Source organism: Crocuta crocuta, unplaced genomic scaffold (assembly GCF_008692635.1).
Source record: "Crocuta crocuta isolate KB4526 unplaced genomic scaffold, BGI_CrCroc_1.0 scaffold172, whole genome shotgun sequence".
Lineage (NCBI taxonomy): Eukaryota > Metazoa > Chordata > Mammalia > Carnivora > Hyaenidae > Crocuta > Crocuta crocuta.
The window spans coordinates 3,579,401-3,599,412 of NW_027528872.1; the positions used below are offsets into that span (position 1 = coordinate 3,579,401).

At 41.5% G+C, this 20,012-nt stretch overlaps 1 protein-coding gene across 1 annotated transcript in view; it reads left to right on the forward strand.

The window, feature by feature from the left end:
• Window positions 1-20,012, forward strand: part of PRDM10 (PR/SET domain 10) — a 107,803-nt gene that overhangs the window by 51,216 nt on the left and 36,575 nt on the right. Inside the window, exons 5-9 of the mRNA XM_077756537.1 lie at window positions 7,053-7,278; window positions 9,052-9,293; window positions 11,176-11,379; window positions 16,313-16,385; window positions 18,411-18,528. Of these exons, the coding sequence (XP_077612663.1) occupies window positions 7,053-7,278; window positions 9,052-9,293; window positions 11,176-11,379; window positions 16,313-16,385; window positions 18,411-18,528 (863 nt within the window). The remainder of the gene's footprint in view (window positions 1-7,052; window positions 7,279-9,051; window positions 9,294-11,175; window positions 11,380-16,312; window positions 16,386-18,410; window positions 18,529-20,012) is intronic.

A 20,012-nucleotide genomic window follows, 5' to 3' on the forward strand; every position in this document is an offset into this window, starting at 1 on the left:
GAAGAATGAAAACTTCTGGGGTCCTGTAGAAAGAACTCACAATCCAGCTGGAAAGTGTCAGAATGGGACATTTGACCTGTAAAAAAAGGAAAACATCAACAATAGATTGAAGTACATCCAATATATTTCAAATCCGTTAGGTCATTAAATAGTAAAGGAAATAACTCGTTGGTCACTCTTTGACGATGTTGGGAACCACTACATTACTTGAAAAACTGGTAAATGTTGGAAAGGAATCCAGCCTTTCTCTCTGAATGTACTCAGGTAAATAATTACTTGAGGGAAATTTCTTTATAGGAGCATTCCAACTAATAAATAAAGAGAGGGTGATTGGCTTGGAATATCACTATTTTTCATTTCCTAATGAAATGGGGATCTAGGCAACGATCATCAACAATAGACTGAAAGCATCAGGAAAAAGCTAATGAGGCACTTTATAATGGATGGCTCAACCTAACCCTCTGGACATTGTTAATATCACTAAGAAGAGAGAACCATTCATTATATCCCTCCTGGTGTTGTGTACCTCCAATTGCATTTTACAACATATGAAATGTTCCCCCAAAACTAAACACCTGAATCTGATTAAGGTCTCCAGATTCTACTTTCAGCTTATAGGAAGCACAGTAGACAAAATGGAACAAGTAAAAGACACACAAGGATACATTCAGCAAAGTCTGACTTTGGGAAGATCTATAAGACAGATGGCCTAAGTTTCTTCCACATGTTAAATCATGAAGGAAAAGAAGAGGAACAGGAATTTACAGATTCAAGGAGACTTCACAGACATATCTGTTACATGTGATATGTGGACCTTGTTTGAGTCCTAATTTGAACAAACTGTTCAAAAACAGCAGCATGAGGGGTACCTGAGTGGCTCAGTTGGTTAGGCATCCAATTCTTTTTTTTTTTTTTTTAATTTATCTTTGAGATAGAGAGAGAGGGAGAGAGAGACAGAGCACAAGCAGAGGAGAGGCAGAGAGAGAGTATTTGAAGTAGTATTCAAAGTAGTCTCCAGGCTCTGAGCTGTCAGCACAGAACCTGACACAGGGCCTGAACTCATGAACTGTGAGATCACGACCTGAGCAGAAGTTGGATGCTCCACTCACTGAGCCACCCAAATGCCCCATGGCGTCTTGTTATCAGCTCAGCTCATGATCATGGGACCCAGCCCTGAGTTGGGCTCTGCACTGAGTGGAGCCTGCTTGGGATTCTCTCTCCCTCCTCTGTCTCCTTCTTTCTGCCACTCTTTCTCTCTCTCAAAATAAACAAAAACAAAAACATGGCGGTGTGAGACAATTGGGGAAATTCTAACACCAACTAGATACTTGATGTTACCTAGGAATGATGCATAAAATACAGGAGTTCTTTACTTTTTGAGATATCTACTAACCATTTATTTATAGGTGAAAACATATCCTATCTGAGGTTTGTTTCAAAATAATCTAGTGAGGGGGAAAGTGGGTGTCAAGAAAACTGAAATAAGGTTGGCCTTGAATTGATAATTGTTGAAGGTGGGTGATGGGTACATGAAGTTTATTATACTGTTCTCATTAATTGATATGTTGAAAATTATTATTATAAATGGGAAAGTTATTTTGGGGAGCGAGGGAGAGTTATTTTGTATACGTGCTGCAGAAGGGAGCACTTGGGAAAGTTATTTTGATACTCTCTAAATTGCTTTGCAGATGCTGAAAAATTTACATTCCCACTAGCGATACGTGAGAATGTCTATGTCCACTCACCTGCCACACTGAACATTTTGCATTCTTTTCAAATTTTGCCAATCTGATAGGCAAAAAGGCATTTTGTTGTTTTAATATTAAGACATAGTTTTAATTAGAAGTTTTGCTGCCATTGGCACCTCAAAGAGCCCTTCATTTTCTCTCATCTCCAGAAACAATCTACTCATTTCATGTTTTATGGTCAGAGAGCTCTCTGAGCCCCGGCATTACAAAGCAGTATAACTACTGGCTTAGCACCTCTCCTTCTTGCAGTTAGTTTCCTTTCAACCAGCATGGTTTTTGTTTCTGGCTCTAATAAATATCTTAGAGATGGTCAGTTTATTCTGTGACCTGGAAAAATTCTAGATAGGAAGAGTGAGAGTTTAACACAGAGGATGCCCACTCCCCCCTCTACCCTTACCAAAAAATGTTCCTATTTTCAGTTGTTTATACTGGTGGCAAAATTCATCTGAAGCCATTTTCATATATATGCATCCCCTCATCCTTAACAACAACACTGGCGCTCTCCAGACCTAGAAGCACGCTCTCCCCTTTGTTTCTGAAAATGAACATGTGTGACTCCCCACACACTGAGAAGGAAATATGCTACGCTGATAATTGGTCTCAGTAGGAATCCAGAAGCATTCTGTTGTGTTTGCTGCTGTCCAATGTAGTTTCCTATTTCACTTCTTGGATACATTGTATCCTGAAATGCATTCTGTAATTTCAGAAACAATTACAGAGAGTGATATTAAGTGGGAAGGAGAAAGTGTACCATAAGTTGAACACATTCTTTTTCCTTGTCCCTTGTTTTATTGTGTATGATAAAGTGCACAGGATTAACATATTTTTGTTGCTTACTCACTTCCTGTAAGTGAACTTGGCATACACATAGCTCGCCTTCTCACTGCCGGGCTGGTGCCTCAGGAACGGGTGTGGTTACCTTGTTGCTCTGGTATTCAAGGTGTGTGTGATGTTTACCTCCTCTGCTGCCCTCCTTGAACAGACTTAACCACGTAGGTGCCACTGTGATGGAGTGAAAAGAGCAGGGCAGAGCCTGAATTTGAATTCCCTGTCTGTCACTTAGGAGCTGTGTCGTAGTGTTACCCGGCCTCAAAGGAATTTAAAAATGTGCCTAGCTCTCCAGAAATGTCAGCTGGATTTGAATTATTAATTAAGCAAATTTGTAAGGCGTGCCCACTGTGTATTAAGGTCTGTGCTACATAGAAATACGCAGTGGTTACCTTGAAGTGATGATCATTAACACTAACGCTGACAGTATCTCGCGTGATTCTGGTCTATATGCAACCTCTGCTGTAGCGTCAATTCTTCAGGCTAATGCTGGAGCTTTCAAGCCTTTTCAAGCTACAGCCTTTTAGGAGCTTTCCAGCATGGGGGAGGAGGAGGTTGTTGGTACTATTTTCATGTCAGCTTTCTCAGCAGTGGCCAGAAGCCAGCAGTAACCTTGCCCAACCACAGTCTCTCTAGCAGCATCTGTTGGGAAAAAAAGGCATCACAGCTTCACTGGGATAACTGTGGGTTACTGAAATCATTCGTTTCGGTTGGCTCTGCAAAGTGATAAAGAATCTATGTGGAGTAGAGGTGGATATATATGCTTTAGTTTGTTCAGTGTGTGATAACATTCATCACTAACACTGGCATGGAATTTAAGTGGCTTCGAATAAAGGGTGATAAGGCAAACGCGCTCTGAGATAGCAAGAATAGCTTGGTTGCAGGATCAGGAGAGGATGCACGGGGGGAGGGGACACACGCAGTCTCGTTACCAGAAGTCCCCCGTTCTTTTCCTTGTTGGGTCTCACTTCAGTGGAGATTTTATCCCATTTTTATTGTGATGCTGAAGCATCTCCCAGAATTTTGTTCTCTCATGCAAAAGCTTCTAAAAGGCCCTCAACCAGAGATGGAATGTCATATGTGAGCCTGGCTCCTGGGTCAAATGAATGCATGTTTAGACATACTCATTCTATTTTGAATTAACTGATTTTATCTGCTCTCTGGAGCCAAAGTGCTTCAAATGTTGGGCAGTGATTGTAAGTTGCTATACAGGTCAGATTCTGTAAACACAGACAATACTATTTCTTCATGGAGTTTAAGAGGTTCTTTTTTAAATTTTTTATTATTATTTTTTAAATTTATTTCTAGGAGAGAGAGAGAGAGAGAGACAGTGTGAGCAGGGGAGGGTCAGAGAGAGAGGGAGATACAGACTTTGAAATAGGCTCCAGGCTCTGAGCTGGCAGAGAGCCCGACGCGGGGCTCGAACCCACAAACGGCGAGATCATGACCTAAGTGAAAGTCGGACGCTTAACTGACTAAGCCACCCAGGCGCCCCTAAGAAGTTCTTAGAAGCGCAACTGAGGAGTACCTGGGTAGCTTAGTTGGTTGAGCATCCTAACTCTTGATTTTGTCTCAGGTCACGCTCTGAGGGTCATGGAAATCGAGCCCTTCATCGAGCTCTGTGGTGTGGAACGTGCTAAATGTTCTCTCTCTCTATTTATCCCTCTCTCCTACTCATGCACACACATTCTCTCTCTCTTTCAAAAAAAAAAAAACATGACTGAAAAAGGATTTTCTGTGAATACAGTAAAGTTCTTTTACATGGCTGAAGGGATTAATGTCATTTCCTAAAGGGCCAAATGTATATCTATAAATGAATCTTCATTGAATCCCTGCTACATGCTCAGCTGTTCTTAAGGTTGTAGAGGAAGTATGTGATATCTTGATCCTTAAAGAACTTATGAAAATAATTGATTATTATTAATATCAAGCAGTTACTAAGTGCCAGACACTTTACTACTGGCCTCATATACATACTGTTTCATTCACAGTGAACAGATGAGGTATGTATTACTATGTCCATTTGACAGATAAAGAAACTGAGGTTCAGAGAAGCTTATTGACTCACTAAATAGTGGGGCCAGGATTTTAATCCAAATCTGTGTGATTCCACAGCCCAGTGGTTTACTTCCCCAATGTGCTTTTGGAAAGGCAAGAAGGACTCACATGAAAATGCATGCTAATTGAAAACTACATGGTGTTTGGCATTGAATACAAAGCTATGAGATATAGCTAATGTGTGAGATGTCAGAATCAAGATTCTAAAAGACCTTGGCAGCCTGAAAGAACAGAAAAAGTAATAAAACAAAATTACTGGAGATAAATGCAAAATCTGCCTGCCCCTCCCCTCCCATTAAGTAAAAATCAGCTATTTAAGTCATGAGGAGGAGTAAAATGGTTTAATAGCACTCTCTGGGAGGAAGAAAGGACTCAGGGATTTTAGTTATTTGCAAGTTCAAATTGGGTCATCAGTAGAACAATGGCCATCATCAACGCTAATGTAATCTGAAGCCATATTCATTTGAAAATGACTCCATTGAGGAATGCGGGAAGACCACAGGATGGATGGTGAGGGATCTGGAAATTTGGTCATGTGAAAATGCTTGAATCAGTTCGGGGTTTTGGTCTTGGAGTACTTGAAAAACCTTGTATCATCACTGATTCTGTCTCACTTGAGACAGGTGTGGGCTCTGCCTGCTACACGGAGACCAAGAGAACTCGGCCCCACAGAACCATCACTGAATGATTCTGAATGATGTGGGCTGCCTGGTGAGGTGATGAAATGTTGGAGCAGAGGCTGAGTGATGTAGAGTGGGATGCCATGACTCCAAATGCTACGGGGATCAGAGCGGGGGAGAGTCAGGGAGGACTAGGTGGTTGGACATGGTTCACGGAAAACTAGAACACGATAGGGTTTGGGAAATTGTTGAAGAAACAGCTGTCTGGGTGGGGGCAGCAACATATGGAAAGATAAAGAAAAAAGGAGTAGGCATTTAAAACACTTGCTTTACTTATTGAACAGGAAAGGGACATGACTTGAGTATGATTCATTGTGCTAATTGGGCAGCAGAAATAAAATTGGATAAAAGAATCTGGGATAGCATATAACCCCACGACACATACTTAGGTAGGGAACTTTTTAAGGTGCCATTTAGTTTTTGCCAGTGTATTTGGTAAGGTAGCAATAACCCAACATATGACCCACACCTTGTCTTATTTGCAAAAGACTAACTTTAGCATGAAACAAACATCTCTTTCGCTTAAAATCCTGAGCCTCTCTGAAGTGTGTGTAGAGGGAAGGCTGTTAACCATTGAATTTTACCAACTGGGTATTGTACTATGTGTTTAGTTTTTGGTTTTTAAGTTTATTCATTTATTTTGAGAGAGAGGGAGCAAGTATGAGTCGGGTAGGCAGAGAGAGAGAGACAGAGACAGAGAGAGAATTTCAAGCAGACTCAGTGCTCTCAGCGCAGAGTCCTACTCTGGGCTCGAACTCACGAACCATGAGATCGTGACCTGAGCCGAAATCAACAGTTGGACACTTAACCCACTGAGCCACCCAGGCGTCCCCCATGTGTTTAGTTTTTAAAGTGAAGTGGTTGAAGACTGGTCAAATTATTACCTACACTGTGTTGTGTCCACCCTGAAAAGGCAGGATGGAACCCCCACACACTCACTTGACTTCAGACGTTGAGACATGATATCACAGATGCACCAGGAGGGTATGGAAAGGTTTATCACGTATTTGAAGTCTCTGGAGACACACGGCAGACACCAAAGAAGGGAGCACCCAGGCTTGCTTGCTTTTTTTTTTTTTTTTAATTTTTTAACGTTTTATTTTATTTTTTAAAAATTAAAAAAAAATTTTTTTTTTATTTACTTCTGAGAGAGAGAGTGTGTGTGAGCAGGGGAGGGGCAGAGAGAGAGGGAGACACAGAATAGGAAGCAGGCTCCAGGTTCCGAGCTGTCAGCACAGAGCCCGACGTGGGGCTCGAACCCACAAACTGTGAGATCATGACCTGAGCCGACGTCAGACGCTTAATCACCTGAGCCACCCAGGCGTCCCACGTTTTATTTTATTTTTGAGACAGAGAGAGACAGAGCACAAGCTGGGGAGGGGCAGAGAGAGGGAGACACAGAATCTGAAGCAGGCTCCTGGCTCTGAATTGTCAGCACAGAGCCCGATGTGGGGCTCGAACCCATGGACCATGAGATCATGACCTGAGCTGAAGTTGGCCGCTTAACCGACTGAGTCACCCAGGTGCCCCACACTCAAGCTTTCTTAACAGCAAAAGTGAGGCGGATTCATTACATTCTAGAGCTGGAAATAATTTCTTCTTCAGGGACTTGAAGGGAGCTGATGTGGTAAACATCTTCCACCAAAACCTTGTAGTGTGTGTGTGTACGTGTGTGTGTGGGGGGGTGCCAGCCAGGTAAAAGCAAATGTGTGCTAACTTTATGGTTAAACTTATCCAGGCCTCATTACCGGTGCATAACCAGGTGTTACCTTCAATTGAGGGTGTGGATGGTTCAGACTCTTTGGCAACTCTGCAGAACCCTATGGGTAGACTGGAGGCCAAAGAGGAAGAGGATGAGGATGAGGATGAAGATACTGAGGAAGAAGAGGAGGAGGATGGTGACGATACAGACCTGGATGACTGGGAACCAGACCCACCTCGGCCCTTTGACCCACATGACTTATGTAAGTATGAGCCGTTCCCTGTGAGTGTGTGTGGTCACGGCAACCTGGTTTCCACGTGCTGAGGGCTTCCTGTGTGCAGAGGCTGCGCGTCCTGCTCCACGTGCAGCATCTTACTCAGTCCCCGCCACAGCCTGTGAGGGGGGCGTCGATGCTTTCTCGAGGGTTCAGATTTTAGTGATGAGTGACCTGATGGTCAGCAGGAACTAAGCAGCCTGCTCTGTGTCACCCAGGGGTGAGTGGTGGATCAGGTTCGGGGCCTAAGTCTCTGAGACCCGTGCCCTTGAGCTGTCACACCACCGGGGCACCTTTGTCCAGTCCTGGACTTTTCTGCCATTTCAGCTTCAACAAGTTTGCTTTGCTGTCTTATCTCTCTTCATAGTAACTTTTTAAACATGCCTGTTACATTCTAGGCACCCGTGCTTTACATTTTCTAAGTTAGTTAATGCTTTCCATAGCCTTTTGATGACATTGGTAGCTTTCCGGAGGTTATGTTAATTGTTTCGAGAGTCAGGATTCAGACTCAGGTGGTCTGGCTCCAGCGTGACCCCAGTTAACCACCACACTTCCTGCCTCTCTGCACTGCCTGCTTTGGGAGAGAATGGGGGGGTTCCTGCTTTCACCTACCAAACCATTGCATCTTTTCATCAATTTTCGTGCTTACATAGCGAAGCTCTTATCTCATTTAGTTGGATTACTTAGGCTGTTCAGAACTTTGTGGACACGCGGTATCTCTTCTGGGACCTTCTGTGCAGTAGAGAACTTCCTCGTTTTCTTTTTCCTTGAATCCATAAGTTTTCAAGGCAACTCCTTAGTCAAATATACATAAAGTTACTTTATCTTACAAATAGTAATACAAAGTAACTCTCCATTATTGGAGAATTGTAGAAATGGAAAGTACCTATTTCCTAAGCCAGGTCATCGCCTAGCCAGTGTGTGAAAGACATTTGGTTAATTAAATGTGCTTAAGGGTCATGAGTGTGGATGCCTGTGTGGTCCAGGCACTTTTCTCGGTTTTGTGTGTGGCCATTTACATCTACTTCTGGCAGTTAGCATACAAATAGGTACCACTGGGAAAGAAGGAGTGAGTGTAGATGCTGAGTGCAAAGTTATCACTCCTAGAAGGAGCTGGAGATGTGCTCTGTCTGGGCTGGGCTAACTCTCATTCAAGAGAATGAAGGATGGAATGCTAAATTCGTTCATCTTAGCGTTATCTTTGTGCAATATGCATTGAAATCTCAAACTCTGCACAGTGCTCTTTCTGTTGAGTTAGACATGCCCAGACAATGAGACTTCTATGACTCCCTTTGAGGAAACTGGTAAAATGGTATTGTCAGGGTTTTTTAAATAGCTTCACTGAGATATAATTTACATACTGTAAAATTTACCTTTTGATTCATCAGATTCTGCAGCATTTATCATAATAAGCTCTTTTTTTTTCTTTTCGGGACTGTTATAATTGATTTGTAAACTTAGTGGGCTACTATGTGACTTAATCTCCAGTACAGAAATAAGTCACTGCCTATATATCACTTTTGGCAGGCACAAGCGAATTCTGCCTGATTTTAGAGGACAGGGACAGGATTTTATTGGTCTATGGTCTATGAAAGCTAGCATTTTACAATTGAATGGGTAGTATACTTGTAGGAGTTAATTGAATTTTGGCTTGCAGCCTTAGATGGTGGGGGGGGCGGGGGCGGGGGTTCAGGTTAGAACTTTTACCTGAAATCAGGTGATGTTGAGGAATTTAACTTTAAGCTTTTCTTTCTTTTGCAGGGTGTGAGGAGTGTAATAACGCTCATTCTTCAGTATGCCCAAAGCACGGCCCCTTGCATCCGATCCCTAACCGGCCTGTGCTCACTAGAGCGCGAGCGAGCCTCCCCCTGGTCCTCTACATCGACAGGTTCCTCGGAGGGGTGTTCTCCAAAAGGCGCATTCCCAAGCGCACCCAGTTTGGCCCTGTGGAGGGACCCCTCGTCAGGGAGTCTGAACTGAAAGACTGTTACATTCATCTGAAGGTAATGTCTGCTTTATTGTAGTTGACTCTTGCTCTTAGTAACTTTTAAAGGGGCACGTGTTTTCCTACTGATTCTCATAACTTAATTCCATAGCAGTTGTTTGCTAGTATTTTTCTTTCTCTGCTTAATTTGTTTGGAAGGGAAACATTTTCTCCCTCACCAATAAATAGGAGATTGCAGTTTTCGTCCCCTCAGGCATTATTCTGAGAGGTGGCATTCTTAGGGGCTGTGTCGTCTGCTAGAGCTGCTGTCACAAATACCACAGACTGGGGAGCTTCAAGAACAGAAATTTGTTTTCTCACAGCACTGGAGACTGGAAGGCTAACATCCAGGTGCTGGTGGGGTTGGTTTCCTCTGAGGCCTCTCTCGTTGACTGGCAGATGGCCCCCTTCTCTCTGTGCCCTCTGCCTTTACTCTGCCTGCGCACCCATCCCTGGTGTCTCTCCATGTCTCCCAATCTCCTTTTCTTTCTTTCTTTCTTTTTGAATATTTATTTTTGGGAGGGTGCAAGTGGGGGAAGGCAGAGAGAGGGTGACAGAGGATCCAAAGCAGGCTCTGTGCCAATAGACTGACAGTAGTGAGCCCAATGTGGGGCCCAAACTCACAAACTGCAAGATTATGTCCTGAGCCAAAGTCAGACGCTCAACCAACTGAGCCACCGAGGTGCCCTCCAATCTCCTTTTCTTATAAGGACACCAGTGAGATTGGGGTAGGACCCACTCTTATGACTTAATCAACTTGTTTAACAGTTACCTCTGTAAAAGCCATAACTCCAACAAATATAATCACATACGAAGGGTTACGACTTTAATGAATGAATTTGGTGGGGGCACAATTTAGTCTTCAGTATGAGCTCTGACAACTTTTTGTTTTCATCTTCAAATTAACTTTACATAGACTCGTGTCATCTGCTGTGTTTTAAGGAAACATACTTAGAACATAATGTTCTATTTAACTTCGTAGTTCTCCTTAAAACAGGAAAACTACTTTTCAGTTTCTGAAACAGGCCTGTCCTATTGAAGCTTTTGTTAACGAACAGTTCACCTAATATTAAAGTGTATTGATACTGTTCTCTGTTCTTTACATTTGATCTGTCTGCTTCTTGGAGAGCCACTCTGGAGAACCAAGAAAGGGTAGCATCAGCAAGGGAGAATATTTGGGGTGTATTTTTTGAGAAATCAGCTGTTGTCATGGGGAGGTTTTCTTTGGTGAATGCTTAAGATCTCCAAAAAAGAATATTACTTTGTAAAGAGAAATACGTATCACTAGGCTACTCATTATAATTTTTTAATGTCTATTTTTGAGAGAGAGAACAGGGCGGGGTGGGGGGAGACATCGGGAGGGTGGGGAAGGCAGAGAGAGAGGGAGACACAGAATTCAAAGCAGTCTCCAGGTTCTGAGCTTCAGCACAGCGCCTGACACGGGGCTCAAACCCACAAACCATGAATGAGATCATGACCTGAGTTGAAGTCGGTTGGTGGCACTTAACTGACTGAGCCACCCAGGCGCCCCTAGGCTACTCATTATAAATGAATGCAGTTGATTCCCTAAAGTAAGTAACTCATAAGGAACTAGAGAGTATTTTGCTTGCGTTTCCTGGCTTATTTATAGGATTTTTTGATATGTTAGTTAATGATGAAGCATCAACTTAAGCTATACAACGAGATTGTTAACTTTAATATTTTGCCAGTTAATTCTCAGAAAATGTCCTTTTCCTTTTACATTTGGCAAGACACAGTTCCTGTGTCTTTCTGGATACAAAAAGAAGAATCAGGATACATGGTTAATTTAAGGAGCAGCGTTTTGTATATCATTACAGTAATGGATATTAAAAGTTTTGTTTGTTTTGTGGTGTGGCTTTTTACATTCTCTTTGGTTACAGGTTTCTCTTGATAAAGGGGACAGAAAAGACAGAGATTTACATGAAGACCTATGGTTTGAATTGTCTGATGAGACCCTGTGTAACTGGATGATGTTCGTACGTCCAGCCCAGAATCACCTGGAGCAGAACCTGGTGGCTTACCAATATGGCCACCATGTGTATTACACAACGATAAAGAATGTGGAACCCAAACAGGAATTGAAGGTACAGTGCTGGGGCCATGCTACCTTTGTCAGGAATAGTGATTGTTTCATGCTTTTCTTCTTATTTTTTTTTCTCTGAAGTGGGATTCCTATAAAAATGTTCCTTTCCTTAGAATTTACTTACTTATTGAGTACCTGCTGTGTACAGTACATCTGTGATAATTCCATAAATAAAACAGAATCAGGGTCACCTGGGTGGCTCAGTCAGTTAAGCATCCAACTTCGGCTCAGGTCCCGATCTCATGGTTCGTGGGTTCAAGCCCCACATCAGGCTCTGCACTGACAGCTTGGAGCCTGGAGCCTGCTTCAGATTCTACGTCTCCCTTTCTCTCTCTGCCCTTCAGCGACTCACACTCTGTCATCTCTCTCTCAAAAATAAACATTAAAAAAAAAAACCAGAATGAAAAGTGTATGACTTTGTGGACTGTTCAAGGCCTACACTAAGATTTTGGCCCAGGGGGAAAGAGGCAGTTGTGTTTGGGGAGCAGACTGGTGTTTATGATGGAGTGATTAAATTTGGGGTCACTTAACATCATTTATACACTCTGAAGAATTGGCCAGATACAGGAGGTCTTATGAAATCAAATTTGATGTATAGGCAAGATCTCTTTACCTGATTACTTCATTTTACCCAAAGATTTCTATGCACTGACTTCTGATTTCAGGAATATATTTTTGGGGAGAACTATAGGAATTTGTCTAAATATTAACTCTTGATGACATAATGAAAATCCCACTGTGATTCTAAGGAAAAATTCCTGATATAAATGAAAAAGAGGTGAGAAATGATTTTATCAGTACATGAACACTGAATTGCACAGTGGTTCGATGGAGTAAGAGTGAGAAATAGATACCTTTTTAGGGAGAGAACAAAGACCTAGACTTTGTTCAAAAGTATACAAAACCTGTGTCTTTGAAACCATCTACTAGATGATCCATTAACCCCAAAGGAAATATATGAAAGGAGATTCATATCTCACATCATCTATCCCAATAAATTTTTGATACCTAAGTGAATTCTTCTTGACTGAGGAGGGGAGATTATTTTCTCTCTTAAATCATTAGAGCTGTAGAGATCAATATAGGCGGAAACAATTAAATAAAAATATCAGTGTAATGAATAACCAAAAAACAGATGAAAAGGAAGCGATAGGGTAGGAAAAGTATTTGTAATACACGTTAAAAGGTTTAAGATTAAAAACAGAGAAAACACCTCTAATCTTTCTGGTATCCACATGGACACATGACTGAATACCAGGAATAGACTTTATTTGGAAGAGGAATCACTAGTAAAGAGATATTTAAGAATTTATTTTTCAATGTTGATAATTATAAAACCCTTAAAATGACTGTGGGTTACTGTTTTTGTTAATTTAAATTAGCAAAAATAAATGGATGTAGTACAATGAATGTGAGGGTTTAAAAAATAGGGACATTTGTTACAGAATTGCAATATTTTATAGGATATTTCTGGCAGTGTATAGTAAAAATGTTCTTGGCTGAGTAAATCCAGTCCTTGAAAATTAGTCTGAGGAAATAATTATAAACAAAGATAGAGCTAGATACATTCTAATTTTGTAATGCCGTGTTTCACTGACTCAGACACCAAGGACTTGAAGATGAACCATTATTTTATACACCATTAAGAAAAAATATGCTGCTACTTAAAGCTATGTTATAGTGCTGATTTTTATCACCCAAAAAAGTAATTTTCTACTTATTGCAGGAGGTGTGTTAGACTTATTTAGAGATAATTTTGAAATCCTATTGCATTTCTGTGTACTTAAAAAGGCACATATAAGCAAAAAATTGGTTAAGGAATAAACTGCCTTTGTGTACAGTGTAACTTTTTTTTAAGTTTATTTGTTTATTTTGAGTGAGAGAGAGTGAGAGAGACGGGGAGTTGCAGAGAGAGAGGGATAGAGAAGAATCCCAAGCAAGCTTTGAGCTGTCAGTGCAGAGCCCAACTCGGGCCTCAATCTCATGAACTGCAAGATCATGACCTGAGCTAAAATTGAGTCGAATGTTTAACCAACTGAGCCACCCAGGCACATGTAACCTTTTTTTAAAAAACAGAATCACTGTTTTACTTTGTCATGGATGTTTGTGTTTTGTTTATCTGTTGTCTTCTGTGCCAGCAAGGTGTTCATGATGCTGTACTGTTTTTTTTTTTTTAAACAATCCACTGTTGCCTCTTGGATATTTTTCCAAACTACTGATGGCATTTCTATGCAAGTTTTGATCCCGTGGTGGTTTCCCACTGATTGAACCCATATGTCTTTTCACTCAATTTAAAATACATATCTTTGGAAGTTAGGTGGTTTTTCATTAAGTCAGTAGGAAGTTTCTGACAATTTGATGTTTGATATATTTATAGAGGTTCTGCAAGGTGATCACACCAGCCTTCCATTGCTTTGACATTTCCTTTATTTATTCTCAGGGAGATGGCAATTTGTTTTTTACCTTCTTTTGCATTTCTTGTCAAGTGTTAACAAGTCATAGAGTGCCAGTGAGGCACATAACTGAATGAGTTGAGAACAGTGCAAAGAGTATGGCCAGGATGGTACAGGAGCAACAAGCAGGTCGTGAAAGAAGGCTACGTCACGGCAGTAATTGCAGAATACCATGGACAGTGAGATGGTCTGAGATGTTAAACTAGGAAAAATATACATCTTGGAAATGATGGAATAGGGTAGAATTTATAACAGCAAAATGATAGGCCCAAAATCCAACTGCAGGTCATGGTCAAGCAAATTATAAAACACAGACTCAGTAGAATATTATTCCACAATTAAAAACGAAGTCTCAAATATTTCCATATAGTTAAAATAGTGTGTCATAACAATTGTACATGATTAATTCATTTGGTGTTTAGTATATTGAGCTCCTACTATGTTTCAGACACTAAGAAGAGACAGACTGGTGTCTGTGTTCTAGAGGGGAGTGGGCAGAAAGATGTAAATAAGCAAATACAGTTGAACTTTGAACAAAGTGGGGATTAGGGGTGCTGACCCTGTAGGCAGTTGAAAATCTACACAGAACTTCTGACTCTCCAAAAACTTAACTATTAATAGCCTACCATTGATTAGAAGCCTTCCCAATAGCATAAACATTGATTAACACACATTTTGTATACTCTGTGTAATATATGCTGTATTCTTGCAATAAAACAAACTAGAGTAAAGAAAATGCTATTAAGACAATCATGGTGGGGTGCCTGGATGGCTCGGTTGGTTGAGTGTCTGACTCTTAGTTTTGGCTCAGGCCATGATCTTGCAGGTTCATGGGATCGAGCCCCACGTCAGGCTCTGTGCTCACAGCATGCAGCCTGCTTGGGATTCTCTCTCTGCCTCTCTCTCTGCCCCTCCCTTTCTCTCTTTCTTTCTCAAAATAAATAAGTGAGTATTAAAAAAAGAGACAATTATAGGGAAGAAAAATGCATTCACAGTACCCTACTATAAAAAAATCTGTGTATAAGTAGACTCATGCAGTTCAAATTCCTGTTGTTCAAGGGTCAACTGTAATATCGAATAGTGTAGGAACTATGAAGGAAACAAATGGTACAGAAAGAGCAGATAGCAGGAAAGGAGCCAATTTAGAAATGCTGGAGAGGGAAGGCCTCGGTGGAGGAGATGATAAGTAGGCTGGGGACTATGGAACGGGAAGGAGCTAGGGCTGTACAAGGACTAGGGGAGGCAGAGGGAAAGAACCCAACACTCCTGACGGTGGACCAGCAAGGACAAAGGTTGGGGTGGGAAAGACCTCAGCCTGTTGGAGAAACTGCAAGCAGGCCTTCTTGCTGGAAGGTAGTAAGGGAGAGTGAGAAGACCTGGAGTAGATCATGGGTCACTTAGGGACTGTCATCGAACACGGCAGATCTTTATGAGCAAGAAGCCGTTTAAGCATGGGAATGACGAAATCTGATTTTGTTTTAAGAAGACTTCTCTGCTCCTGTGTCAAGAATGGATTGGAGAGAGCAAGAGTGGAAAAGGGGAGGCTTTAGAACAACAGGCAAGAGAGCATCTTGGCATGCATCTTGGTGGGAGAAGCAGAGATGGAGAACATTTGAGCTGTTCACGGCTCTTGCTAAAGATGACAGAAGGACACTTAGAAATATGAGATACTTTTTAGGTTTCAAGTCTGAGCAGTTGGTTGGAAGGCAGTGTATTTATTGAGATGGAAAGATGGCCAGGGGTGGGGGTGGGAAGTATCTAGAATTCAGTTCTGGACATGTTAAGTTTGAGCTGTTTGTAAAACATGGTAAATACCACGTAGGCATAGAATGTATATAAAGGGAACAGAGAGGGAGGGTCTGCGATAGGGATATTAATTTGGGAGGTGTTGACATAGAGTTGGTTGGAAAGATGTGATCACTTTAAAGAAAAATAAGAAGGCCCTGGACTTGGATTAAGCTCTGAGGAAGCTTAGGAATGAAGAGCCAGACAAGGAGACTGAGCAGAAGCAGCCAGTGGGGTAGGAGGGAGGAGGAGACTCAGGAGAGTGTGGTAGCATTTGAAATCATCATTGGTAAACCCAGCAAGAGCCAGTGGGTGACCTGTTGGGGTGAAAGTCACTATGATTCCAGCTCTGTGAAAACCCGTGTTTACATACAGATGAAACAACCAGAAGAGGCTATGCTTTATTTTGATGAAGAGACTATTAAGATTATCTCTTGTGAAGTTGTTCTAATAACAAAAACAATTTTTTAAAAAGGAAAAAGAAAACACACAGTGAGTGTGTCTTGGCACGTGAGCTTCCTGACTGACCATCTGGTGTGAAAGAGGTTGGCTCCCAGTGCGATCTTTTTGTTGTTTGTTTTTCATGGGTTGTGGGAAAGCCTGAATTGTTTTATGTAAGCAGGAGAAAGAATTTAAGCATGCACAGAACATCTGGTGATGTCCTTTAGTTCTTGATGATGTACTTGGTTCTTGCAGGTGTGGTATGCTGCATCCTATGCTGAGTTTGTGAACCAGAAAATTCATGACATTTCTGAGGAAGAAAGAAAAGGTGGTTGGACTTTTTTCTATTTTCTATATGAATTCTCAATTGTATATATTACATCATTATGCAATCTCCAACTTTTCTACCTCAATATATTTAGTGATATTCCAGTAGTGTTTGTTTTGTTTTTCTCCAGCTACACATCCCTGTCTAATTCTAGGATCAAATGACAGGGACATATTTACATTTCTTTCATGGGTGTTGGAAAACAGTATTTAATGTAATGAAAGCCTCCAAATACTAAATTAGAACCTAGACCAGAGGACGATCTCTATCTAGATTTAATCATCTCTGAGGACATTAGCAAGGCAGGCATTGTCTTTGTTTTTAATGTAAATATTAGTGAAGTATGATTTACATACAGAGAAGTGCACAGATCATAAGTGTACAGCCTGGTGAATTTTTCACAAAGTGAACATACCTGTGTAACCCACACTCAGATCAAGAAACACAACACGACCTGTACCCTTGTAGTCCCTTGTGCCTTTTTCCAGTTCTTCTTCACTCCCAAGTGCACTGGATCTCCTGACTTCTAATACCACAGATATAATATGCTTGTTGCCAAATTTTGTATAAATGGAATTATATGATGTGTGTCTGGGAATATTTTGCTCAACATTTATTTGTGCAATTTATCTATAATGTTGTATATTATTGTAATTCATTAATCCTCTGAATATACCACAATTCATTTATCTATTTAACTGTAGATGAGGATCTAGGTTGCACGGTGCAATTCTAACACTGGGTTAGGTCACGTTTTGCAAGTTAAGGGCCAAGTCTTTTATAAAACTCTCTTCACCTCAGACACTAGCTGCAAGCTTGGGGTTCCCATGCTACCTGCGTTTCTGACCAACTAACTGAAGTTTAGGGAGCTAATACCTCCTTAGACTGGATAATTTACCAGAGTGACTTGCGGAACTCAGAAAAGTGCTATAGTTAGGATTACAGTTTTATTATAAAGGACACACATCAGGACGAGGCAAATGAAGACATACTTAGGGTGGGGTTTGGGAGGGTTCCAAATATGAAGCTTCCAATTTGCTAGGCCATGTGATTTCCTTGGCACATTGATAAATGATTTCCAACCAGGGAAACTCTGCTGAGCTTCAGTGTGCAGAGTTTTTATTGAGGCATCATGATATAGGCATGGTTGATAGAATCATTGGGTGCACGACTGAACTTACTCTCGGGCTCTTGCTCCCTGGCTGATATCACCTGGCTCAAAGCCCCAACCCTGTAATCACATGGTTCAGCTTTCTGGCACAGGCAGCCCCCATCCTGAGTCATATTAGCAGAAACTCAGGTATGGTCAAAGACCACCATGAATTATAAGAACACCCCTATTACGTGGGAAAGTCCAAAGACTTAGAGGTTATTTGCCAGAAGCCAGGGATAAAAGCCAGCCAAATTCTTTATGATGCAGCAGGGATGTTTCCAGTTTTTGCCTAATTTGAAACGTGCCACTGTGAATATTGTTATACGTGTCTTTTAGTAGTGAACATATGTGTATATTTTTGTTGGGTGTGTATCCATGGGTGGAATTGCTGGGATCGGGTGTGCAGATAATCAACTTTAGTAGATCTTTAGTAGATACTGTAGCATTTTATTATTGAGCATTGGCTTTTAAGTTTTTTTGTGCCAAAATATGCCTTCATATTATGAAACCTGATCTGAATCACTAAGTTATCTGAGTATAGATTTCCACTGTAGCACTTTCTGCCTGTCTGGCGTGGTGAGGTTGTGTGTGTGTGTGCGTGTGTGTCAGTCTGTTGGGGAGGTCGCAAAGGGTAGTGTGACAGAGTTTATTTTTTGTCGTCATACATAAATATAGAAAAAGATAAGATCCTAAGAACTACTCTTTGTCAAACTGTAGCCTTTGGTTTTATAGCAAAACAGAAATGCAAACAGCAGACACTGTGTTTATGAACACTGGGCTACTGTGAGATGAGTGTTGGAGATACTGGGTACTTGAGTTTTATTGCTGTCTATTGATCATTAGCCTCTATGATTTCTCTCCTGTGACTACAGTTCTTCGCGAGCAAGAGAAGAATTGGCCCTGCTACGAATGTAACCGCCGATTTATAAGCTCAGAACAGTTGCAACAGCATCTCAATTCCCATGATGAAAAACTGGATGTGTTTAGCAGGTATAATGAGGAAAAAGTTTCACAAACTCAGTTCTTAAAGGTCCACTTTCATTTCCATATTGTCTGTAAAGTAACGAGTGTTTCTATGTGTTTCTCTGTGTAGACAGGTAATCAGGTGGGCTGCTGAGGGCAATTTCTTCTTCTTCTTCTTCTTTTTTAAAATGTTTATTTGAGAGAGAGAGAGAGAGAGAGAGAGAGCAGGGGAGGGGCAGCGAGAGGAAAAGAGAGGATCCCAAGCAGGCTCTGTGTTGTCAGTAGAGAGCCTGATGTGGGTCTCAGACTCATGAACCGTGAGATCATTACCTGAGCTGAAATCAAGAGTTGGATGCTTCACCAACTGAACCCACCCAGGTGCCACCACTGAGGGAAGTTTCTTATCTGTCATTTCCTTTTCCCCACCCCCATCCTCATTTACTTTTTACTTCCTTTTTAAAAAAATTTTTGTTAACATTTTTTATTTATTATTGAGAAACAGAGACAGAAAGAGCATGAGCATGGGAGGAGCAGAGAGAGGGGGAGACACAGCATGTGAAACAGGCTCGAGGCTCTGAGCTGTCAGCACAGAGCCTGATGCAGGGCTCGAACCCATGAGCAGTGAGATCATGACCTGAGCTGAAGTCAGATGCTCAACTGACTGAGCCACCCAGGTGCCCCTTACTTTTTACTTCTTTTCCAGCATGACCAGAGTACCCAGCAATAGGAGATCCTTCCCCCTCAGTTAAATCTCCCCTAACTCGAGATTCTGGGACAGGAATTCTTAAGATAGCACACACTCTGCATCTGTGATTTGCAAACTAACTTTCAGAAGTAGAATTCCTTCATCAAACTAAATCATAGGTTTCGTTCCGCTGTATGAAAGAAATAAATCAGAGAGAATCATACAGGATAAGGTAGGTGGGAGCCAGACCAGGTAGGTCTTGTGGGTAATGGTAAGAAATTTGGATTTTATTCTAAGCATGATAAGAAGTCTTAAATGGTTCTGATCAGGGGATACCTATGATGTGAATTTATGTGCTGAAATGTCACGCTGGATAAAAATTAAAATGTCGCTTTTGCTTTCATTGGAGCAAGAATGTAGACGGGAGGCCAGCTAGAAGCTAGTTCAACAGTTCAGGTCAAGAAAGAGAGTGTGTTGGACTGAGGTGATGGGACAGATGTAGGGTTGCCAGCTTTTACAAGATTTGCAAAGAGAAGAGATGGTGCCACAAGGCATTTAGGACAGTGGGAAAGTCGGTGTTCTAGGCAGGTCCAGCATGACTGCCTGCAAGGTAAGAGCTTGTTTGAGGTTTGTGGTCATAACATTAAAATAAGACCACTAGCAGGCTGGGGGTCATTTCCCAGCTTCGTTTGCTGCAATAATGTCAGTGCAGAGCAGCTAGGGAATTGGATTGCACAGTGTGGTGGTTTCGCCAAGTGTGTGCAACATGGCAAAAGTGATGGGGCAGCAGCAGGGATGGCAATCAAGAGCATACACGAGGGAGTGC